The sequence below is a fragment of the Mustela putorius genome, unplaced genomic scaffold (genome assembly GCF_011764305.1).
Source record: "Mustela putorius furo isolate JIRA1106 unplaced genomic scaffold, ASM1176430v1.1 tig00003869_pilon_pilon_pilon, whole genome shotgun sequence".
Taxonomy (NCBI): Eukaryota; Metazoa; Chordata; class Mammalia; order Carnivora; family Mustelidae; genus Mustela; species Mustela putorius.
The window spans coordinates 21,502,222-21,528,363 of NW_025422021.1; the positions used below are offsets into that span (position 1 = coordinate 21,502,222).

The window sequence follows — 26,142 nt, forward strand, 5'->3', positions numbered from 1 at the left end:
AACACACTTCTCTTCCAACCGTGGTCAGAGACACTACACTTAATTAATCTCATTGTTATGTATTCAGGACTCGATATTCTGTCTCCAGCCAAAAGCTGAGTGGATCTGGGATGCGCCCATCACTGGCGTCTGCCATTACTCCCAGCATTTCCAAGTGTCCTATCAACAGTATTAAAACTAACTTCTCCATCTCTCTGGAATCAGTGTCTTGTGTGGTTTTTTCAGTGGACCACTCCTATGAGCATAAGTATAGCAAGAATGACTCTTTCCACCCTGAACATGCTGGCGGTGATGGTGACAGCAGCCACTGATGTCTACTTAAGGTTCCTACACATCAGGGACGATGCTAATGCTTCACAGTAATAGTCTAATTTATTAATGAGATCATTGCTTATTAATAATGATTGAGGGTAACCTCCTTAATAAGTTGTGACTGTGACTGTGAGCTTTTCTTATAAGTCCGGTGTTGGGGACTCAGAATGCTTCTCCCACAGACATAATTAGTTAGGTTCCCGGGCTACGCCAACATCTAAGTTACAGGAAAAGCGTCAGAGTGAAGATGATCTGTTTGGTTTTCTTTTGTGGCCGTTTTTTCTGGGGGCACATACTGTTAAGGGAAAAAACACACAGAAAATCTAAGTGATGTTTCTCCGCATTCACTTTCCCTCAGTGCCATGTACTGCAGGGACCCAGCCCCAAGAACCAGAACCCTAGGTCAGACCTCAGGCAGTGGGAACAGGAACTGGGACTTCCCGACTGCCTGCTGCAGTTGCAGCAGAAGAAGCAGCGTTCCGGAACGGGGACGGCCTGGTCAGGAGTCCCAGACCGCAGGGACGAGCTGAAGGTCCTGCTCCCACCACACATGCCCAGGTACTGAGGAGGACAGTTGGGTGGGAAGGGTGGGGTGGTCACCCAGCTACAGAAACAGGAGGGAAGGCAAGTCCAAGAAAGGGTTGCTGTTTCAAAAGGAGGAGAAGTTTATAATGGGTTCCTAAATAGGAGACTCTCACAGATGCCTTGTGATGTTCAACAAAGACACACATTGCACTGTGCAGGTAGGCGAGCTCCAAAGCCGCAGGCCTTCCTGCTAAGATTGCCCCACTCCACGATGTTCTGCCCTGCCATCCGGTGCCAAAGGCAGCCCACACGGCTGGGAGCCCACAGCGTACTTTCCTCTGAGTTCAGGCACCATTAAGCCCTGATGCAGACTCAAGGGGGCCGATGAAGACCTGACACATTTCCCGTATGACCCAAGAAACACACTGCATAGGGCAGCTCCACAGTAGCCAAGAAAGGGAAGCTGGTTCCCGAAACAAAGGACAGACTATTCAAAAATCCCGATTTTTCTTCCTGGCTACCAAATTCCAGCTCCTCATCAGGTTAACCTGTCACCTCCAAGTTAACACACATGTGCACAACTATGGCAACGTCTTCAAAATGATGGCTTCAGAAAAACAAAACAAACCTCAAAAACCGACGTGACATTTGACATTTTCTGGAGACTCCAGTCATCTTTCAAGGTCTGTAACAACTGAAACATCCTAACATTTTATTCCATACATCAGTACCGATGGCAGCTTTTGTCATTGAAGACTGGCCACCACCATTCAGATGGCAGTTCAACCACTCTCCCAACACACAGCGTTCGGTTAAATGAGTGATTTGTCAGATCTCAAGTTTTATTGAGCTATGAGGTTAGGCTTTGCTTCCCACAGTTTAGTATTACTTTAAGTCTGGTCCTGCTCATTGATTTACGTGTGCTACTTCCGACGCTCTGTATCATTTGAAAACTCCTTTTAAGGAAGGACAGCGTACTCTCTTCCTCTGTTGTAAATGGCACGTTTAACCAGACTTACGGGTGCACAGGGCTACACAGCTTCCAAAGCATGTCCAACACATAGCAGGACACATATATGATCACCACAGTCCTGGAGAAGAGGCAGACAGGCTGAGAACCATCAGCCCACTTTAGAGATACAGAACAGACTTGGGAGAAACTCCTCTCTCCCCCCTTCTATCTTGCTTCCCTGTCTCTCTCTCTCTCTCTCTCTCTAACACACACACACACACACACACACACACACAACTTACTGGTAGGTCTAACACCAGCCCTTTTGCCTGCCCACGCACTATATTAAAACCCCCTTTGCCCTGCATAGCTCTCAACAAGCCAAAGTTCTCTAAGCGTCCGTGACTACAAAGTATGTTGCAGTTCATGAAGGCTGCCTTGTTAAGAACAGCAGTCCCCAGGCAGGGGCTGGTAGAGAGAAGCCAGTCATGAGTGCACCGTAGCCCAGACGAAGCTTCCGGTTGACTAGGAGGTGGGAGAGACAGCCAGACCCTCCGTCATTACATGTTTTGCTATATAAAGTACTGCAATAAAACTGCATTCCTTCTCCCCTGCTTTGCCCACTTCTTTGCCCACTGAAGGCTCTTTCACATGCTGAATGTATACTTAAAATAGAATTTTTTAAAAAAATCAGTGTAAGTTCAGGGCCCAATAAGTAGTTTGGCAGGATCTAAACCAAGTTGTGGGTTTAAAGGAACACGAAGAAGAAAATTAAAATGAGCACAGTGTTAGTCCAGAATTGTTTAGGAATGAAGGGTTTTGACATCAAATGGATACATGTAAGTAGAGCAGAATTCACCCGCCTTTGAGGTGGAGAAAAGTTACGAGGTAAAAAATGCAAAGAGCTTGGGTTCAAACTTTGGCTTCTCCCCGCTGAGGATCCACCAAGGGTAAGTCTCTCCACACTGAATACTGGGAACGCGTACCTTTTTTTCTTCACCTGACAAACATCAACTTATGTATTTGAGTTTCTTTCTTTCTTTCTTTTTTTAAGATTTTATTTATTTATTTGAGAGAGAGTGAGCAAGAGAAAGAGCACAAGCTGAGGGTGGGGAAAGATTGGCAGCGGGAGAAACAGACTCTCCACAGAGCAGGGAGCCCGACCGACATAGGGCTCCATCCCAGGACACTGGGGTCATGACTTGAGCGGAGGGCAGATGCTTAACTGACTGAGCCACCCAGGCGCCCCTGAGTTTCTCTTTACACTGGCTACTAGGAATTGTAAAACTTCCTACCCACTGATAAGCAAGATGAAAAAGTCTAATAAAACTCATTCCCAGCTTCATCTTTTCTTTTTTCTTCTTCTTCTTTTTTTCATTTGACAGAGAGAGACACAGCAAGAGAGGAACACAGGCAGGGGCAGTGGGAGAGGAGCAGGCTCCCCACTGAGGGGGGAGCCCGATGCAGGACTCCATCCCAGGACCCTGGGATCATGACCTGAGCGGAAGGCAGACGCTTAATGACTGAGCCACCCAGGGCACCCCCCACGCTACACCTTTTCTCTTGTATTTTTTTTTTTACTGGAGTATAAACAAATGTTACCTTAGTTTCAGGTACACAACATAGTGATTCGGCAAGTCTATACACTATGCCCCACTCACAAGTATAACCAGCCTCCGTACAACGCCACTACAAGCCCACAGACTTGTATTCCCATGGCTGTGTCTTTCATCTCCACGACTTATTCATTCCTGAACTGGAAACCTGTACCTCCTTCTCCCCATCCCCCTCACCTCCCACCTTCGTTCACTTGCTCTTTTGCTCTTACTTCCTTTCCCCAAGTCATACCTTTGTTGGGGGCGGGGGGATCTTCTTTTACTAAATGTCTATTTGTAAGCATTTCAACTGGGGAGCGGGGAGGGAGAGGACGGGAGTACGTATAAAGTAGCCTTAGGAAATAATAGCAGTGGCTACCATAAATATATTCATGCTTCCTACTGGGGGCTCTGATCTCAGCTCGCTGAATACTCGGACCAGCCCCCAACGCAGGAAGCTCCGTGAGGCCTGAAGCCACACCCCAGGGCTCTGCACAGTTTTGAGCATACCATACTACCAGAAAACGTGGAGCAGGCACCCCAATACATGCATTTACAAGATATGTACCTGCAGTACCCTAATTTACAGTACACACACACACCCAGAATTTTGAAGAGACTTTTCTTAAAAACCCAGAAACTGCCATTTTCTTCGGGCACTCCACAGATGGCCTTGCATTCTCCATTTTCAAAGCCAGGGCTCTATGAAGAGAGTCCTTCGTCCTTCCCTGGGTTGTGGAGAAAATCAGACACAAGGGCAGGTAGGTAAAGTGCCTCCTATCTCACGAGTACCCAAGAATGTTTTTCTCCCATACAATGAAAATAAAGTAGCACTGAAAAAACAAACATTTTTTAACTTCTATATTCAGTTTCATGGTTGACACAGCATTTAGAAGTTAAAACCCTGGACCAATGAATTAAAGATCAAACAAGAAAAGGATGTAATGGTTGCTGGGAGAAATGCAAGAAGGGAATGAGAAAAGAAAATCCAGCTACTGCCGATACCGCCTTTGACCTGACAGAATGAAGGTCACTAACAACTTTGGAAGGAGAAACAAGAGTCTAAAGCAGATGGGGTGAAGAACCAAGAGAAAAGTCAGGGCAGCATCGTGCCCGACCCCCTGGCCTTTCTGGCCTGCCAGGATTCAGTTCTTCCCTTGCTCGCCCTCACATCTTACATGTGGTTCCAGCTGCTGTGATGTATTTTGGATTTCCCCAACGGACGAAGGAAAGGAAGGATGGCAGATATGAGAACAACCTGCCTGAAACCTTCAGACAGAAAGGCCAGTCTGGGCTTCTCCCTCCTCGGCCCCTGCACGCTAACGAACCACACAGGGAAGAAAGGCGGCTGACCTGGAGGGACAGCTTTTACCTCCCCCAGCCCCGCCAGGAGAGGACTCCAGGGAAAGTGGCCCGAGTTACCTCTGGCTCCAGGGGACTTTCTGGCTTCTCCTCCCACAGCTTCTGGGGGACCACAGTTGGCCTGTGTCAAGCACCGCAGAGCCTGGCTCTCCTTCTGGCCTTGCCCAGGGGCGCCGGGCTTGGGCTCGCAGTAGACAGATCTCAGTAGCACATCTCCGCCTCAGTGCTCCCGGCATTGCGCAAGCCCCGCTCTGCTAGGACATGCAGTGAGGCCAGGGACCCAAGCCATGGCGCACAGCAGCACCTGTCGGTGTCTTGGACTTTGGAAACCCCTTGAGGGTCAGCAGGGACAGGGAACTGGAGGGGCGGCCACACTGCCCACACAGAGTCTGATATAACAGGTAAGAGCCTCCAGAGAAAAGCCTGTGGATCTGTACGATGTGAAGTTTCCTAGCAATAACACCCAACACCGTGTTTCCGTAAAGCCTCGTCTGACCTATACACTGAAGGCGTAGACACTGGAGCTTCAGACACTGTCCAATGACTCCGCAGAGTTCTGGGCTCTTCCAGAAAAGAGCACAAGGCACTATCAGTGGTTGGTATTATTATGCACCTACAGCCTACATCTTCCATCAAGAGGTGTCAATCACTGCCATGTTTTAAACCCTTTTCAATAACTGACAACTTGCCCAGGTCTCCAAGGGCAGATGCCCACTCTTTGGTTCCTCAGGTGGACAAGTTTTGAAACAGATATTGTACCTGAGCTTTACTGTACCAGTACGAATAGACTTGCTCCTGGTACACAGTAGGTGCCAATAAATGCTTGCTACACTGCCAGAACAGCTGCCTGAAGAATCCAACCCCAGTGTGAAGGAATACAAGTACAGTAGGCATTCTGTTGCCTCGAATCATCGCTACAGATTTCTTTCCCACGTTAAGTATATCACCGAATTATATATGTAAAGGCAAATTTTCCTCCTTCACCCGAGATGATTAAAAAAAAAGAAAAGCTTCTATAATTAAGGATGATTTTTTAAATTACAGGCAATGTAGCAAAATGAATATTAACACAGATCTGAAACACGCTAAATAGTTATTACCAAATCAATTTCAAAGCATTTCAATTTAGTAGCAAGCAGGGCAATACAGGTGGCAACAAAGCAGGATTAGCATGAAATCAAAAGGGCAGGATTCACAACAAGTTAAAAATGAAAATAAAATACAATTAATTCCTCTTTGTAGGCCTCTCTCCGCATCTGATCATCTCCCTTGGGACACAAAGTCCAGGAAACAGAAGGAACAAAAGGTCTCTAGCTACCTCCAGAATCACTTTCATTTTACAAGCCCAGGAGGGAGTCTGGTCAAGCCACAAGATAAAAGTCAGCACAGGATAAACTTTGTTTTAATATCTTAAGACTGGCCAGAAAAACAAACAGTATCAAACTCTAGTAAGCACCAGCAGGACACAATCAAGTATCCAGTACTTCCTGCAAGCCACTTCTGCAGGAGAAATGTTTCTGGGAAGGTATTCCCCTGCCTAAGTTTACACCTGCCTTCCAGCTTCAAAGGGATAAAGAGCAAATGCAAGCCACACCCACCTCCCCACCAGAGAAACGGGAAAGGCGGCAGGAGGAGCCTTGGTTCTTACCCTTTTCATATTCTGAGCTCCTGAGAGCTTTCTGGCCTGGTGGAATGTGGTGGCTCAGGTGCTGGGAAGCCAAGCAGGTGAACAACACACCTGCTCTAAGTGGGAGGCAAGCCCAGCGTGGGGAGATGTGGGCACCGTCTGCTCCGAATACACCTCCTCCTCCCAGGGGCTGTCCCAACTTCAACTCTCAAAGAGAAACAGATCTGGGATTCTACAAAAGTAATTTGGAGATGATAAATGTCGGCAGGTAGAAGCAAATAGTAGAGAAGGACCTGGAAGGGACAGATAACTAACTTAATGGTCTCTTACTCAGCCAGATTGCTACCTGTAAGTCCTTCCCCTGGGCACACCTATTATTAATACATACAAATGATTTTTTTTTTTTTAAAGTCTTGATAGGAAGCCTGGGTTTTGTTTCTCCTCATCCAGTATCCGTTCCCTTTCTTCCTAAATAGAGCAATAATCCATTTTTAAAAAAAACACAGAAACACACACAATATCGATCATGATATGGACACAAACAAAAACGAAACAGTACCTTTAAATCAAAAGGTGCTTGTTAAAACCTATTGCTTTCAGTGATGTTTTTGGAAAAAATCAGATGTTTTGGAAAAAATCACCTGGGTGGCTCAGTTGGTTAGGCAGCCAACTCTTAGTTCTGGCTCAGGTCATAATATTGGGGTCCCGGGATCAAGCCCCACATCAGGCCCCGTGCCCAGCGGGGAAGCTGTTTGAGGACTCTCGCCCTCCTCCCACCACTCACATACCCTCAGTCTCTAAATAAATAAATAAATCTTTAAAATACATAAATACTCAGATTGGCTTTCATACACATTCTAGTGAGTACACCTACTTTATTTTTTGTCTAAGATGATATTAATACAGTTTACAATTTCCGTTTGTTAGCAGTTGGAAGCAAGTTTATTCAAAGGAGTGTCACTGAGGAAAAAGATGTATTCTCAGGCATGGAGCAAACACCTGTAGAAACCACTTTATTTTTGTAGGCAGAGAGGAAAGCGGGGAGGTGGGGTGGGGGGGAGCAAGCTCCCTGCCGAGCACAGAGCCTGATGTGGGGCTTGATCCCAGGACCTTGAGATCATGACCCAAGCAAAGGCAGAGGCTTAACCCACTGAGCCACCCAGGTGTCCCTAAGAAGCCACTTCTTTACAAAGTTTTTTTTTTTAGAGCAAGTTAATAAAAAGCTACTTTATGCTGATTGGGTTTAAAAGTTCTTTACATTGCAAATTTAAAAAGTCAGACATTAATTTCTAGGTAATGCTAATGATTCTAGTATGTCAAGAGTAGGAATTTTTGCTTTCAAAAATATACATATTTGCTTCCAAATATACATACACATATTTGTAGGGAATTCAGTTACACTCCTCCAGCTGAGACAGTACTTGTACATGACAGATTACAGCCTGAAGAACATTTAAGAACTCGGACCTCCTCAAATCACATGAAGCGAGACTTCCCTATGCAAAACACAGTAAAGTTGGAAAAGAGGGCACAGAGGTTCTTCAAAGCTCTGACCTCTGCACAAAGAGACGGGAAGGGGTCCGACAAACTCTTCTAATGTGCATGGTTTTACCCTTTCTCCCACTAAGCCATTCCTAAAAAAGAAAATCCTCCTCACCCCCAGTACATCAAAACCAACAGAAACAGAACACAGAAAGGGCAGCCCATGGCGGCCCCAAGAAGGCTGTCTGACCACATGGGAATGCTTTCCCTAAGTAGCATCTGTTGGGCAAAAATATGTAGATTAAATATAATCACCATGATGGAAATCCACTTACATACTAAGAAGAGGGCTAGGAATTTCTAAGGCTGGGTTAACACTATTTGAAATTTCCCCTAAGTGCCCTAAATAAATGGTCCTAATACTGTACACGCAGCTCTGAGCCCCGTGTGGGCATCTGCAACCCCGAAGCTCATCACACCGTGCCAACTGTGTGCACCTGTCACCAGCCCCCACCTCCCAATACCTCTGCTGCTCTGACCTAAGCTCTCGGGGTGGACACACCTGAAACAACCAGAAATGGAAAATTCAATGGAAACTTCTTCCCCCTCTCTCCAGAGCCTGAAGAATTTAGAATACGGTAACCAGCTTATCACAAGCAGCTGCCAGGCCTTCCAAAGCAGGAAGCCAAGGTATCTTCACCTTCATCTTTGTCCACTAAGATCACCGTATTCTTGAATATTTTATTGTGTTAAGCATTTAAGATGCCTAAAGGCTGCCGTTCCCGGGCTACACCTTATAAAAACAGTCCTGTTCCTCAGGTGGAAAAAAGCACACACCCCAGCTCCAGTGATCACAGAATCACAACTGAGTCACAGATCCCCGCTCCATGACAAGACCATGAAACCTTCGGACCCCACACTGATTCAGGAGGACACGCTCTCCCTCCTCAGGCCCTCCCACTCCCACCTCTTCAAGGAGCTGTGACTACCCTCTGCCTGGAGAGGAAATACTTGCTTTTTCCCCTTCTCTTCCCCACCACACCTCCCATGTGTCCCTTGGCAACAGGTTCTAGTTCTACAGGTCACGGAAGGAGAGCGAACAGAGGAACATTGTCACCAGCACTGAGCTTCCTGCTCAGCCACCTACAGTCCTTACTCCCGGCAGGAGGCCAGCTAAGCAGTGAGAAGCACCATCCCCAAAGTTGGAGGGACTTCACTTCCTCACGACCCCCACTTTGTCTCAACTGTCACCGTTTTTATGTGAAGCTACGTTAAGGGAACATGTCTGACTTAAGCCAAGGAATGAAGGACAGCCTCAATGACATGAAACGTGTCATTTAACTTTAATGAGAAGACACAGCTTACAATACAGGTGCCATTAACAGACGTGACAATGCCAACTTGGAACGGGAATCTCGTACAGCTTCTTTAGAAACCAACTAGACTTTCCCTCCTCCCATGCAATGTGACCGTGGCAACAATTCTCTTTTCCTTAATTTCTCATTCTCAAACCATGCTAGGAGCCCAGATAGCCAGAATAATATGAATGAGAACTCCCTCTTTCCCCTACATATGGAGACAAAAATAATAAAACATGATCAAGTAAATTGAAGGAAAACATTGAGGAGCTATGGAGAGCATGTAATAGGGGGACTAAGCACTCTGGGACCAGAAGGGACGTATTCAGTCGAGTTCTCATTCAGAGCCTTGGTGTTCCTGCAGCTCGAACTTGACAAGACAGAAAACCAAACTGGTAACTTCCCCTTCTTAGAATACTTTTTCTTTTTTTAAAGATTTTATTCATTTGACAGAGAGACAACAAGTAGGCAGAGAGGAAGGCAGTGGCGGGGGAGGGGGGAGCAGGCTCCCTGATGAGCACAGAGCCTGATGTGGGACTCGATCCCAGGACCCTGAGATCATGATCTGAGCTGAAGGCAGAGGCTTTACCCACTGAGCCACCCAGGTGCCCCTTAGAATACTTTTAAAATTACAGCACTGTATCTCAATGAGAGAGAGAGAGGAGAGAATGAAGGGATAAGGGTCCTCTTTGGTCACTGAAAAAGTCTCTGTCACAGTAAGAAACTGGCTCGGTTATAATCAGAGACATACAATGCCAATGCCAGATCATATAATGAGAAGAGAAAAGGCGGCCCAAAAAACCGTGTAGCACTGAACTTCTCGAAAGAAGATAAATTATAGTGAGGACAGGACATTTCAGGAGAGTGAAGAATGCTGTAAGGGGAGATGCCTGGCCATCGCAGACCACCACAGGCCTGACAGTGGCGGACAGCTCAGAGAGGGTGTGAGGGCAGAAGGTAACTTGGGGAAAAATGAGTTGGACTAAAAGGCAGGTGAGGAAGCAGAGTGAGGTGGGAACAGGAAATCAGAAGAATACATGAAACAGTTTACAATTGCTACGGAAACCTCAAGCCACCACTTTAATGCAATGTCCAGAGGCAGCTAATATCTACGGAGGCAGATGGTAGACTACTCGATGAGCAAGGCTGGGGATGCAGGGCGAACGGAGTGACTTCTAAAGGCTACAGGGTTCTTTCTGGGGTGAAAGTTTCTGAAATCAGATTGTGGTGATGGCTGTACAACTCTGAACAGACCAAAAACCATTCAGTGGTTTAAATGGGTGAATACTATGGTATGGGATTGCATCTCATTAAAACGATCCAAACCGAAGGAAACAAAAACCTACCGGAGTGGAAACTAAGGGCAGAGGCAGCCGTCCCTGTGCAAAGGGCTCCTGAGATAGCTACAGTGACGTCTACATCACAGAGCCCACCACCCAGCCCCAGCGACCTCACAAATCTTCTGGGGCAATCTCCAAAATATGAAGTTCACGAACCTGCAACTTGGTTTTGCAAATTACACTTGAAATAGCAGGTGACAGAAGAAAATAAGGAGCTCAAATGTCATTCCCTTTGATTACATACTTATGTGGAAGTAACTGGGGTTCAGTCCATACTAGAATGTACACTGTCCCTCAAAGACACACACGTATGTCAGAAAAAGGGCAGGAGCTGTATGTGCAGTAGAGCACCGATGTTGAACAGCAGCACAATCCAGGAGCAGAGGAGGGCCCAGGCAACCCATCCAGTAGTCCAGCACACCTGTTACCTGAAAGGCACCGTGCCGGACACCTGAGACACACAGGTGCACAGCCCCACCTGCAGAAATGTAAAGGCACTCTTCCTGGGAAAGGATGTGAAAGGTAAGGGCTCTTTCCCCTGGTTGATTCTAACGTGTACCTGAGACCAGAAACTACTGAACCAATCAGAATCCTTACTTTAACAGAGAAGGAAAGGGAACAAAGTGTGCAAAGAACTCCAATGTTATGCAAGTGTTGACCTAGCTAAGCACCCTAAGAGTTGGGACTAGAATCTGTGTCTCCTCATCCACAGTTCAGGGCAAGGAAACCCACTGGTGTGGGTGTGGGAGTGCGGGGGTCCCAGGTGGACATCCTGAGAAAATTCTAGCCTCAAAAAGAGTGGTCAGATCCCATGAAAAGAAACTAAAGAGAAAATACCTGGAACTAAGTGCGGAAATGAATGACCTTGAGATTGGGCTGGGAAGACGCCTCAAAACACAGGGAACGTATTGCCCAGTTCTGTGTCCCGGGGGGACGAGACATCCAGCAAATGGAATTAATTGACGAGGAGGTAAGATTTTGTAACTTCACAGGTCTGATGCGATCAGGAAATTTTTTAACCAAATGAGCCCAGAGTTATAAAAACCAACACCAAGGAACGTAAAAGGTGAGGAGGCTTCATCTTCTCGGCCGTCCACGGAGCCGGCACGGGCTGCAAAGAGCAGGGCTGGGCCCTGGCCAAGCGACCTTCATGGAGCAGGCTACAGTCCTCTGCAGTCACGCCCGGTGGACGCTCTGGCTGACGGGCACGGAGCCATTCCGTTACCGAGCCGTGTGCTTCTTACCTATAATTCCACTGTCCTTGCTTTCCAGGGTGGAACTAGGGCTGCTAACCGTCTCACAGGGACTTTTGTTGGCTGCCGTCTTGCTGACACAGCTATTCAAGGTTGAGCAGGGGCTATCGGTGCTGGGAGAGGCGGTGCTGCTGGTTAGTGTGGAGCAAGGACTGATGCCTTGGCTCAGAGCTGTGCGCTGCAAGGCGAACGGAAGGAGGGTTAGCATGGCTTCACACACGACCCTTCCACACAGGCTTCTCTTTCTGACACTAAAGCAGTAACAATGCAAACAGGAACGGGAAAACCGTTTTTCCAACTGAGGGGGCTTAATATATATATATGTGGCCTCTCAGATTTTAAAAAAGAAATCTCTTTGTTTTGTCCCCTTCCCCAGTGATTTTTTAAAAAATCATTATTATTAAAAGGGCAGTCTCAGACATAATTTAGTGGGAATGCACATTTATAAAATAGAAATAGCAAACGGGCAGACTTCCTTTCATTTAAAGTCTGCAGAAGACAAATGCGTTCTTTGACCTCTGTACGGAAAACCTGGGAACTCTGTTTTTGTCATGTTTCATGAGCACTGCAGCATGATTCAATTCTCAAAGATTTATGGGCTCTGCAAGCAGGGCCAGGAGGCTGGTGGCCACTGCCATCTCAAACAGTGCGTGACACCCTCGCAGAGATCCTCCCGGGGGGGGGGGAGCTCTGGTCCCTCACCGCTGTGCAAACCTTACACATCTCCACTCTGAAGGGACAGGCTGTTGGCTCCCTAGGATGCAGAAGGCTCCTCCATGCACGACTCATTTGATCTTATCTTATTTTGTCTCTGCCTCACCTCCTACAAATCTTTCCTCATCCCACCGACCCTCCAAAATCTCAGCCTTTAAAAAAAAAAAAATGCACAGGAAAGCATATCCCAAAGCAGCCAGATGAGAAGAACCATATTATAAAGATAAGAGTAGTTATTGTGACGATGGGAGTCTTTCAGCCACTTCAGTTCATTTAGCTACTCTTCTCTGGGGGGTGACTCAAAGATTAACGTGGATATTTTCTTCAGTTCTGCACCCTTCTGCCTCACCCCCCCCCTACTGCAGAAATCACGAACTGTTGAAGTAAATTTCGATACACAACAGCCCAGACTCTTTTGACTGAACCAGGCCTCCCCTGACGCAGGGAGGGGGAGAAGAGGGTTATGCCCTCCTTCACGCATCCTCTGAGCCGGTAGGATCTGCAGTGTCTTCCTCAGGCATTACCATGGTCTCATTGTTTTCTTCAATGGTTATGTGTGTGGCACTTGGGATCCCTTCTCCCAGTAAAAATCCCAGCCTTGTCAACAGTTCTTGAGCTGCTGGCGAACAGCTCGGTTCATTATCGGCCTTTGCTTCTGGAACAAAGAAAGAAAACAATGAAGATGCTCCTCTGGGGAATTTCAGGTTTGCATCTGGAGTGTTACAGCTGTTTGTGGGTGCTTTTGTGTATTCTTATAAAATGCACAAAGTTTGACAATGCTGCCTGTCCTCTAGCAATACATTCTAATTAAGAGGCTGTGACGGGTTAAGAAAACAGTGAAAGAGAAACTCCCAAGGGCTAAGAGTGAAATATTTGACCTGAATCAGAACACAGTGTGATTAGAGGATAGCAATCCCTATTTCCACGGCATGTGAAAAATGGGCACACCTCCCACGCCAGAGGCAGAAAGAGGCCTTCGTCTTAACTCTTTAAGAGGACAGGGTGGCCAGTGCCCACAGGAGGCAGAGATAAAGTCAAACCCAAGTGGCATGCTGGCAGAGTCCCACGATACTTAGATGTTGGGGTAAAACTGAAATCCAAGCTCTCATTAACCAAAAACAGGGGCAGGACTAACTTTGGTGGAAACGTGGTGTGCCTACCCCACAGCCACAGCAGTCAAAGTCAAAGCCAGGACCCCAACTCGAGGGTCAGTCGTCAGGAATCCACTCTGAAACAAAGGTTTTAAATCCCAGCAAAATGTGTCCCAGGAGACAAAGCCCAGTGACACATTCTCCTGTTCGTAGGAGATGATGGAGAGAAATCAGGCTGTGTTCTCTGCACACTCCACAGTAATGCTGGACACACGGTTAACCTGAAGGTCACAGCTCACATTTGCCACCTTTCCCTTCTCTGGCCTCCCCCTGAGAAGCTGGTCATCTAGCTTTCTGCACTTTTTTAAAAAGAGTTCTATTGTTGGGTTTAAATGTTGAGCTATAGGTTAACCTTGTATCCAAAAGACTAAGGGAACTTAATTACAGCTGACGAAATGATGGTCACATCATTCTAACACTTCTCGTCTATTTTTAAATCAGCATCCATCAAGGAATGAAATAACGTATAAAGCAAACCCTGCTTACAGAAGTTAGAACTTAAGAACAATATGTCACTTGTAATATACTCATTCATCTTAATGTTTTGTTCTTTTTTATTAATCATCTAGAGACACAGACCCATACATTGACGAATCCGTTTTTCCTAGATGTGGAAATCTACAGATAAGTCTTAGAAGTATAACATGAGGAAAGAACAAAACAGCAGTGTTACCTTTGAGCTACAGTATCCCCACCCAAGTTCAGTGCTAACTCTGCCTTTTGTACGGAGCCATAAAATCAAAACCAGTAGAGCTGAGAACCATTTGTATTATCTTCACTCACATACCAGTTTTGCTCAGTCATTGCTCCCAGGATAGCAGCTACAAGGGAAACCAGGCTGGCTGTATCCTCAAGGAAGGAAAAGCATCCTGCCCCTTGCTTACTCTCAAAAGCTCCTGATGTTTGCAGTAAGAATTGTGGTTTGCCAGCCTGGATGGTGTTTTTTGTTTTTTTTTTAGCTGCTCCAGAAAACTGCAAGGGTAAAATAACCACGGGATTGATTGTTCTGGGTTAAGAGAGCCTGGATGTTTCTGGATCATTTGTGTTAAACTCCTGCCAGGAAGGGGCCATGGCCCCAAGCCAAAAGGGGTAAGAGAGCACCCTGGGGCAGGTCAACCACACCCAGAAGACCACTCTACAAAGGATCCCTTCCCACCAGAGATTTCCAACCATATTTTGATTCCCAGGGTACTTGGGCATTTGGGAAAAGCAGGCAGGAACCAAACCAAATCAGCAAAACCCAGGCACACCCAAGGGCTGAACCACTTCGGAACAGGCAGTCCCACCCTCCCTCGCCCCAAGGCTCAGGCGGGACGGCCCTTTTATCTCAGGTGGCAGCCGGACCAGAGCGGGAGAACAGGATGCAGATGGCAAGGGGAAGAAGTGGGGAAGGGGGCGGAACTCCGCAGTTTCTCTACTCCACACCCCCGTTTCCTTTCGAAACAATCTCTATACTGCTCCCCAACTGTGAATGTGCGCCTGTCTAGCTTCTGGTTCAACCTGAAATTCCAGGGAAAGCGCCAGAAACGACTCCCAGTTGGCAGCTGCTGTGGAAGCACACAGAACAGCTGCACGGGCTTGGCTGCCACAGAATTTACCCTGACGACAAACGAGGGCACAGCCTGTCGCTCACCCGGGGCTCACTCTGAGACCCTGCATCCCATGCAGGTCCTGGGGAATGGGGTGCCCCCTAGGGCGCCACTGCTGCCTCCATACTGTGTCCATAGACAGACACCCCAAATTGCCAAGGTTTTCATGAAAACATATATATATATATATATATATATATATATATATATATATATAATATGTATACATATATATATTTTACAGATTTTATTTTTTTATTCGACAGAGTGATCACAAGTAGGCAGAGAGGCAGGCAGGGAGAGAAGGTGAAGCAGGCGCCCTGCTGAGCAGAGAGCCCGATGCGGGACTTGATCCCAAGACCCTGAGACCATGACCTGAACCAAAAGCAGAGGCTTAATGCACTGAGCCACCCAGGCACCCCCAAAACATATACTGATGCAAAGACAGCTGACTTCTCATCCAAACCTCCCCCCTTCAGACAAGCTGGGAGCTGTGGCAATTCCCAGGTTCAATGTCTGAATTGACAGGACACCCCTCCAAGCTCACAGCCAACTTGTCCTCTTAACCATTCAGTCTGCACTCGTTGCCACCAAAGTTCCCCAACTTTACCTGGGTTCAGGATGCGTGAATAGACATCCTTCATTTCAGGTTTAGCAACTAGTAAGTCACCGCAATTTCATTTTGTCCAAAAGCTTCCCAACTGTCTTTTCATATTTTTCTCTTTGTTCTCAAATGTCATTCCAGTGACCTTCCCTTCAGAAGCCTCCTTCAGTTTGAATCCCTTAATCCACGTTAAGCCGTCCACAATTTCCCCTCCCTAACGTACAGATTTCTCTTTCTGAACTTTCCATTCTGGCAGAAGGACCCCGGGGTGAAGAGTGACAGTGCCACTTTGGGAGAGATGAGTTGCCTACAAACTCACACTGATACACTGGACTGTGAAATTAAAATACATTTCTACATCCACAGCCGATCAACAAATACTAAGATTTGAACAGTCAGATAAGATTTCCTTAGAACACATTCATACTCCAAAATGAAAATCCAGTGGGACACTCTAAATGGGAAGTATTTTCATTCATGTAGCTAATATTAAAACACTCACCAATAATAGGTATACCTTACCCAAAACCACCGTTAGAGATACGAACTGGAGATAAGGACATCACATCTTAGCAACACTTTACATCTCACAAATTCCAATATCCAAAGAATTTATGATGGCTGTATTTGGAGTTGAGAGAATAATTGGCCTCACAGTTCCTGGGAATCCATTAGACAAGTGGAGAGTGATTCCTTCCCCATGATGTTTTCATAGAGTCCTCACTATCACACCATAATGGAATAATCAAGTGGAAAAAGGCAAAGGGAATTTCTTGGGTCACTTCCTGTCTCTTTTTTAACTAATCACACTTGGATTTGTGGCACCAACCCTCAAGTACAGTCCCTACACTGACCGGTAACTCCCCAGTTACCACCCCATAACGTCAAAGCCATTCGTGCCTCTTATAATAATCATCCCCCCCATCCTTCCCTTCAGCCTCAGAAGAAAGGTCTTCTTCTCCCTACCAAAGCTATTCTGGACCACTTACTGTGTGACCCTCTTTAACCCTCAAGCTCCTCATGAGGGAAGTGACCATAACCACTTCTTAAAGGTTGTGAGCTTACCAAAAAAAAAAGTGAGAAAATAATTTATATACCAAGCATCTTTGAGATAAGATGCAGTATCAAAGTTGGTCATTATTCCCACCAACTCTAACAGCAAGAGTCCACTTTCTCACTATTATTTCATTTTCTGGTTTCTCAGATTTCTATCTATATTCAATTTCTCTTAGCTAACAAAAAATAGGTTTTTTTGTTGATGACTTTTCTGCCTTAAGTAACTTTTTCTGAACTTCATTATTCCTTGAAGACAACACAAAATTTCCTTTTTCTAATTATCAAACTGTTCCCACTTGGCCCACACTAATTGCTTTCATTTCTTAACTCATCATTCTTTCTTCTTAAAGTCGGACTATATTAAAATCGTGGAGGTTCCTGGGGATGACCAAAGATCATTCTATCAAGACACGCCCTTTCCCTTCTCTCCTCCTCAAACTCTATGAGTTTGGACACCACTGACAACGTTCAGCCATTTACTACCATGTGACCCTGAGCAACTGATTTAATATCCGTTTGCAAGATAGTACTTCTGAACGGAGCCTGTTAAATGAGACACAGCCTTAGTGGATGTTAAGTCCCACCCTCTGCTTCTAAATGTCCATGATCTGCTTCTTGCTAAACTTCTTGCCCTCCTTGCCTTCTATTTACACCCTGTTTCTTCCCGACTGCTCCTTCTCCTAAGCCACCTTCCCTCCTCCTTGAATTTTCAAAAATAGTATTTATAGAGGAGTACCTACCCATGGACTGACTGCCCTTAATTGGTTTCTAGTCCTGAATAAAAAAATATACTTATCACACAATTTATCTTTAAGCTCTCCATCCCATACACCCCGTACTGAAACTGTTATCAAAGCTTACCATTTCCTCTTTCAAAATGTCCCTGAATTAGTCTCTTTCTTTCTAGTCATACTGCCATTTATCAAGTCCTCATCCCCTCAAGTCTAGATAATTATCAGACTCTGGACCAATTTTCTCATCTCTTTTTATTTTCTGTCTTCTTTTCCTTCCTCAAAGCCAGTGGTTCTCAAACTTTTTGTCTCAGGTTGACTCTTAAAAATTGGGGACTACAAAGACCTTTGGTATAGGTGAGCCATTGATACTTATCATGTTAGAAATTAAAAGTAAGGGGCGCCTGGGTGGCTCAGTTGGTTGGGCGTCAGCCTTTGGCTCAGGTCATGGTTCCATGGTCCTGGGATTGAGCCCTGCATCGGGCTCCCTGCTCTGTGGGGAGCCTGCTTCTCCCTCTCCCACTCCCTGTGCTTGTGTTTGCTCTCTCGTGGTCTCTGTCAAATAAATAAAAGCCTTTTAAAAAATTTATTTTTTAATTTAAAAAATTTTTTAAAGAAATTAAAAGAATCATTTTAAATCTACATCAATTCATCATAAGTTCACAAAACCTACAAGTTAAACATTTTTAAGAAAAAAATATTTTTTTCAAAGATTTTATTTTTAAGTAATCTTTACACCCAACATGGGGCTTGAACTTAGAACCCTGAGATTAAGAGTTACATCTCTACCAACCCAGCCAGCCAGATACCCCACAAAATATTTTCAGTTTAAAAGGTTAAGAATAGCATTGTTTTACACTTCTCCAAATTCTTTTTAATGTCTGATTAGTAGAAGACAGCTAGATTCTCGTGTCTGCTTCTGCATTTAATCTGTTGTGATACATTCTTTTGGTTAAAGCATGTGAAGAATGGTGGCCTCAGAGATATGTAGCTGGGAAAGGGAGGAGCCTTCTCAATTAATTACAGATATTCTTCTTTGATACCACACCAAAACTTGACAAGTAGCAATTTCTTAAAGGTTAGTTCTACTGTTGAATTTGAATCTGTATGAATACACTTTTTGTACTGGGTTACAGCAAAAAGTCAACAGTCTAAGAGTCAAATGGATTTTTACCCATGCAGGATTTTTTAACATCCTGCATTGAGTCATTTGGAAAATACTAGTTTTGCAGATCTTATAAGAGCTGACACATTTTATTATAGAAGACCAAAATATCACATTAATATCACTGCATCTCAAATGAAAGGTCCTGAGAAGCCATCAAGCTCAAGGTGACAGAAAGAAATTCTCAAAACTTAATTTTTCACTTAAAAGGTCAGATTTTATCATTAGCAAGGAATCCCTCTCAGTGTTTTTTAATTGAAATGACATGCTCATTTTGCTCCTTTCTGAGAAAATGTGTGCCTAATACCCAATTCTGAATAACCATGGTTTGCCAGTCATTCTTTCAAGTAAAAATGGTGTTCCACTACAAAACTGGCAATTCCAACGGTCACACAAGTGGTTTCCTTTGAGACCATCATCATACTTCAGCATGCAGTAGAAGTGCTTTATGGAGACTTCCCGTTTCATCACACACACTATTAAGATGATCAATCTAGGGACAAGATTTAATAACCTTATTTCCAGGGCTTTGTCAGGGACGTTACTGAGTTATTATTTTCAATGCTAATGCATGGTGGTGGAAGATATTACATCTGGCTCTAGAACAGCAGATGCCCCTACCTTAACGTGCACCAATGCATCAGAAGTCTTACTAGCAATTGCTTTTGCACCATCAGTGCAAATGTCAATGCAAGAGATATGAAAATATCATCCTAATATCATTACAAAAAGGGTTTTGACCTCACAGACCTCCGTGAAGGGCTTGGGGATGCCTAGAAGTCTGCAGCCTACATTTTGAGAATCTCTGCTTTAAGTCTTCAATTGTACTAAATTGTCCCTTTTCTTTAAAATCAATAAAAAATGATTGCTGCATACACCTCTCAACCTATTAACTGGTCTCTCATCTCCCCTTACCTGCTCAAAATCTTGGGGTAAAAAGGCAATGGTCTATCCCCACCAATTCCATTTCCCTTTCGCCTACCTACAACTTAAAGTCATTCACCTTCACTAGCCTCCTGAACCAGACCTGGTAGGCATGGTAGTTTTGTCTTTTTAAAAGGCTTATCTCCTCTTTTGATTTTCCTGTAATTTTTGACCTTGGAAATACACTGTCCTACAAAGAGGAAAGTGGCAACTCTCACATCAGACACTCAGAGAGGAAATCCTTAGTTTCCAGGATTTACTGTATGGTCTTATGGGTTCTTCTACCCATTCTCAGTTCTCTTCTCCTAAGGACCCTTTCCCTAGTCTGACACACCCTCATTTCATCGCATTCCCTCTAAACAAAAGTCCATACCCAGAATTTTTGAGACCCAGTTTGATTTTCCACTGTTCAGCGGGCATTTGTGCCGAGATGTTCCACTAATATCTCAAGCAAAATATACCTGAAACAACTCAAACCGAAATGGACGGTTCCCTCTTTCAGTCCATCTGAATATTGTTTCAAAGCCTTGAAGTCATCAGCTTTGTCTCTTCTGGCTTCCAGGCCCATTCAATTTCTCCACAATCTTCCTATTCCCACCTCTTCTTTCCCAATCCTGTTCTAATTTGAGACCTTACTCTGTTTTATCAAACTAATGAAATCTCTTCCTCACCATCTTCCTGACCCTAGTCTCTTTCCTGCCCCACTATATCCTATACTTTATTGTCAGGTCAATCTTAAAGTAATCAAATCCTGGGGCACCTGGGTGGCTCAGTGGGTTAAGCCTCTGCCTTCGGCTCAGGTCATGATCTCATGATCTAGATCCCAAGGTCCTAGGATCAAGCACCGCATCAGACTCTCTGCTCAATGGGGAGCTTCCCTTCCTCTCTCTCTGCCTGCCTCTCTGCCTACTTGTGATCTCTGTCCGTCAAACAAATAAATAAAATCTTAAAAAAAAAAAAAAAAATCCTTCCCAGCTCAGCTCCTCCACTGGCACCCAGTTTGGATTAGTCAACAGTACTTTTCCCCCTTCCTACTCTGCATGTAGACAGGTCTTTAATCCCCAATCAGACTCTAAGGCTCCATGGAGAAAGAACCTATGCTTGATAACACATCTCAAATAGCACCTAATATAGCACGTTTCACAGCATCAGAATTAATATTTACTTAAGGAAATGCATAATGAATGGATACCCTACCTCTGGCCACTTTTCCATGGCACACATACCAGGCACATCCCCTTTCTGAACTCTCATCTAACTAACACCTTAATCAACTATTAGTCAAATGGCGTATCACCATTCTAAGAAGCTGAATGTCTGAAATAATAACCAAAAACATAAGGTGTCAGTATTTACTTAAACATATCTAAAAAATGACACTCCTCCCAAGATAGCTTTGCATGTCATTATTCTGCTGTTTCATATTGTTAGTTTTTACTTGCTAACAGAATGCCAGAAGAAAAGTTTCATCATATTTTGAGATTGATCTTCACCAAGCAATGACTCACTAGACTAAAACTTTCTCACCCCTCCCCATCGAAGCTTGCTCAAGTAGCTAATGACAGATGGAAGGAAACTTAAATGGATTATGGTTGCCCCTAACTCAAAGAAATATAGCTGTGAATCCTACTGCAATTTAATAATCCTCTCTAATTTATCTGTTGTTTTTTTAAAAAATTTCCCTAAAGGCAGAGGTATTGTCTTGTAGGCAAATGACATTCTCCCCCAAACAATATGTTGGTTTAGCAATAGGAAGCTCATTTGTGAAAACATATTCTGTACGACACACTAGTTATTAGAACTATTTGACAGAAAAAGGGGGACTGTATTTTGAGGAACTGATTAAGTCACTCTTTTTTTTTTCTCCAGAGTAGAAAAATGCTATTTTTCCCAAATATTTTAGAATATTAAATAAAGTAGAATATATTTCTCTAAAAATGTTCCCAGGTAAATGTAAACTTTAACAGATTGATTCTTTGCATATAATAAAGATATTCATCTGCCCGTATCCTACAACCCACTTTCCAGATGGCTAAGATATGCAAATTCACATAAATAAAATTACTTATAGATTAATGAACAAATTCAAAGTGCTCTATGGTTCTGCTTTACTTTGATTTAAATTTCAAATAGCTAAGAATCAAGAATTTATGGTGCTAAACCATAAAATGAGGCAGCTTAGTCCGGGAAGGGTATTTCAGACATTTAGGAGTAACTCGATATTTCGTGAGCCTATGGGAAATTCTGAAAGCATTTCACAAAGAGCTGTTTTCAATAGTTTGTTAGTCTGGAGAATACTGAAATGCTGTCATTGAGAACATCCAGAAAAACATCTTAAGGATAGAAAACAAAATTCCCAAAGAAAATATGAAAAGCTTAAGTCCAAATTTTAAGTCAAAACTGAAGTGATAATGCTGGATAGTCAACCCTAGAGAGTAGGTCTGTCTACCATACATTAGTGTGTGCTTGGATTAATACCCAAACTCAATTAGTTGTATTCTGCTACAGCCTCTCCTTTAGGTTCACTGACCTGGATATAAAATTTACACTTTAATACGGCAGATTTAATTAACCCTATTGAAATGTAAAAGATTCCACGGGGATTACAAAACACACCATCCCTTACTAATTGCCGAGCTGAACTGTGTCAAGCAACCACTTTCTCTTGAACCAGTGGATAACTGCGGGGGCTTCCACCAACATCATGACGATCCACAGAAGGCCATAGGCTTACAAAGAGGAACCGTATCTCTTTCTCTGCCTGAACACTGAAAAGCAAAGTGCACCCTACTTCTTATTCTAGGCCAAACTTCTGGAAACTTCTGGTCTGTAGTCACAGCCCAGATATGTCATGAGTTCAGTCCCCTCGGAGATAGACAATGCCGAATCTGAGGGCTCGGGTCTCAGGAGTGAGTGCACGTGCAAACTGCAGGACATGCTAGCAAGACCAATCTTGACACTTTAATTAGTTCAGCCGGCAGCCAAGCAGGAGAATGCCTCCCCAAAGAAAGATAGCTGATTCCGCCTCGGGCAAGAGGAGAAATGTTGACAATAGGAACTCTTTTTAACCTCTCTTCTTTGCCCAAAACAAATCCTAAATTTCTCCCCCATTCTTACTCCAGAGAGAGTCCTAAATGTTACACAGGACCTCAAGGAGGTTACATCATGCGGTCTAGGCCAGTCAAAACACCAAGGGCATAAATGACCAGGACTTCAAAGGCTTCGGAGGGTGGGGATGAGGGTTAGGCCCGGTTTATTCTGAAATGGGCAAAGAGCTTGGTAAATCTGGTTACTGATACTCACTTCAGAGGACAAAGCCTTTATTTTTCTTTCAAAACCCAGCATAGAAAGGAGAGAAGAGATCTGAAAATGGACACCCTCACACATGAATTCACCACCAACAGGGTCCTCAAGTCTCTAGAACGGCCAGATACCGCCGGGGCCTTTCCCCTCTTCAGCACCATGCACCTGGCGCCCTGCCCTCCTCAGCACCATCCCAATGGGAACCTCTTACCCAAACCAAACAGCTCAGCACCTGGACAGAAGGGAAAGGGTACAATTTCTCATGCCAAGACGCAGGCAACACACCTCTTCCCTGCCCACAACGCCCAGCTCCTGGCCCCCTCTCCTCTCCTACCAATTCCAAACGCCCCCTGCTGAGGTTTACCTTCTGCCAACTCCTCTTTTCAGCTCATTTTTAGGTTTATTTTCACCACCACCCTCCTTACTCCATTTTGCTACCATGTCCTACTTTGTACCACTCCATCCTATGTATCCACAGAAACACAGTGGTTAGGGGTGCCTGAGTGGCTCAGTGAGTTAAAGCCTCTGCCTTCAGCTCTCAGGTCATGATCCCAAGGTCCTGGGATCAAGCCCCACTTCGAGCGAGCTCTCTGCTCCATGCGGAGCCTGCTTCCCCCCACCCCCCACCGCCTGCCTCTCTGCTTACTTGTGATCTCTGTCTGTCAAATAAGTAAATAAAATCTTAAAAAGAAAGAAAGAAAGAAACACAGCGGTTAGAACATAAAGGAGCTGTACCCCTGACCACCCATAGCTAGGAAGAGGATGCTAAGTATTCCAAAGGGGAAGTATCGATGAGCTTTCTCTTTCAGCAGGACTACATAAACTTGTACCCACACTGAAGGTAAAATGGGCTTCTCTACATAAGTCAGGATTCCTAACCACATGTTTCTGCAGGGAAATGGGATACAAGTTCAAAACATACAAATTAAAGGATCATAGAATCATGAGCTGGGGACCCCTTGATACCACGGAAAGAAACAAATAGAAAATCCTCTAACTGATTTAAAAAATAAGAACAATTAATATACCTATGAAATACTACAGTTTGTAATGTCTGTTACACTTATTTCCAGATCTAGGAAAAAAAAGATATAAAATATTTTTACTAAAAGATTTCAATTAATTTGGGCTTTTTTTTTGGGGGGGGGGATACTCTCAGTTCAGCATTCCCTAAAGAAAAACTTTAGATCTTAAAAAACAAAAAGTGGGGTGCCTGGGTGGCTCAGTTGGTTAAGCGTCTGCCTTCGACTCAGGTCACAGTCCCAGGGTCTTGGGATGAAGCCCCACGTCGGGCTCCCTGCTCAGCAGGAAGCCGGCTTCTCCCTCTCCCACTCCCCCTGCTTATGTTCCCTCTTTCGCTGTCTCTATCAAATAAATATATAAAATCTTAAAAAGAAAATTAAGATAAAAAGCAAAAAGCTTTCAAAAGCTATCAAATGCTTTTAAGAAGGCGAGTTATCAGAAACTTGTCCAGTGAAAGTGTCAGGTTTTCAGCCAAAGCCTGTTGAATTCTCCAAACGGTGGAGTACCAAAAAGCAAAACAAAGCAGCGTGCTGGAAACCGTCTACGACTGGCTCTCCTTATCTCCCCACGCTAGGGAGGTCAAAATTGAGAGGAAATAAGGCTCAACCCTTAAATAATGCATATGCACCCACTCAACTATTCCTACCGGTGTATATAAATCCAAGAATTTACATTAGCTCACCACATCTCTGGAACTGGCCGGGGCAGGGGGGAGTCCTCCCAAACACATTCAGTTTGGCAAAGCATTCCTACAAGAGGCACTCCAGTTTCACTCAGAAATGGAATGTCATTATGTAAAATCCTCTGGGGGAGGGGAAGGGAATCATTGAAAATATATTCTTACCATTCTCACTGGGCTCTGCTGCCTTGGACACTTCTCGGAACGGGATTATAACTGCATCTCCAGGCACTCTGGGGCTTTCCACATACTTGGGCTTCCTGACGGGACCTGTGGTGGAAAAGATCTGAGTGTGGCTAATTTTTTCCAGACGCAAACAAAGCTTCGGCATGTACAGTGTGTGTGTGTGTGTCCTCACCAGGACCCAAATATGCCTCAAGGAAGAGCCGGCCCCTTCTCCTCCCTTGAACACACACACGGTCATTCCAGCACAGACGCGGGAACGTCCAGCCTGGCTGCCAGAGCAGAAATGGGTAAGCTCAGTTTCGAGAATGTCAACTCTGGCAAAAACAGAAGCCGCGCGTTTGCTGTGAAGACGCGACAGCTCTTTGGTGTACATCAAGGAAGGGATTTTGACATGTTTAAACCTGGACAGCTTCTGGCAAAGGGTTTTTTTATTTGGAATCTGTCTCTAACTGGGACAAAGACGATTGGGTTGCTTGCTATCTCCGAAGTCAGGAGGCAAGGATTATAAACATCAACACACTCCGGGCGGCCACGGAGCACCGGAATTTTATGCCCCTGGTGACGCACTGCGATTGTGTGAGGCAGGGAAGGCGACAGTTTTCTTGGCACGTGACAGAGCCGCCTTCAAAAAGGCACAGCAGCCCATCCAGCGTGCGACTTGGGGACACAAGAGGCCCGTCGGTCCTATTTCTCACCTTCCCCTCAACCTCAACTTATCATCAGAAGATCTGGAATTCTCAGGAAGGCTGAATGGACCCCTCACATGCCGGCGGGAATGAACAGGTGCAGCCACTTCAGGAAACGGTCTGGCAGCTCCTCAAAAGGTTACACACACAGTTATTAAATGGCCCAGCAGTTCCGCTTCTCTACTCACACACATTCACACAGAAGTTTGCACACCCGTGCTCGTGGTAGCAATATCGAGAGCCAAACGTCCATCAACTGATGACTACAAAATGTGATCTGTCCATGCAGGGGGACAGTATTAGGCCACACAGAGGGATGGAGTCCTGATTTATGCTACAACAGGATGAAACCTGAAAACACGATGCTACGTGAAGGAAGCCAGTCCCCACAGACCACATATTATAGGAATCCATTCGTATGGAATATCCGGAACAAGCAAATGTATGGAAATAATGAATGGCTGCCAGAGGCTGAGATATGCAAGCTAGTGGGGTGATGGCTAAAGGGCAGGAGACTTCTTTTTA

At 44.8% G+C, this 26,142-nt stretch overlaps 1 protein-coding gene across 14 annotated transcripts in view; it reads right to left on the bottom strand.

Annotated features, from left to right (window-relative positions):
- The window catches only part of TANC1 (tetratricopeptide repeat, ankyrin repeat and coiled-coil containing 1), a 230,335-nt gene that overhangs the window by 62,238 nt on the left and 141,955 nt on the right, over positions 1–26,142 (bottom strand). For 7 of the 14 annotated variants that reach the window (XM_004743905.3, XM_045066599.1, XM_013051961.2 and 4 more), the window contains exons 4-6: positions 24,911–25,015; positions 13,045–13,175; positions 11,798–11,984 (exon numbers count right to left, since the gene is read on the bottom strand). The exons of 1 other annotated variant lie outside the window; for it this stretch is intronic. In XM_004743905.3, the coding sequence (XP_004743962.1) occupies positions 11,798–11,984; positions 13,045–13,175; positions 24,911–25,015 (423 nt within the window). Of the gene's footprint in view, positions 1–11,797; positions 11,985–13,044; positions 13,176–24,910; positions 25,016–26,142 lie in introns of those variants that run through there. 6 more of the 14 variants (XM_013051958.2, XM_013051956.2, XM_045066600.1 and 3 more) reach the window with 4 other exon arrangements.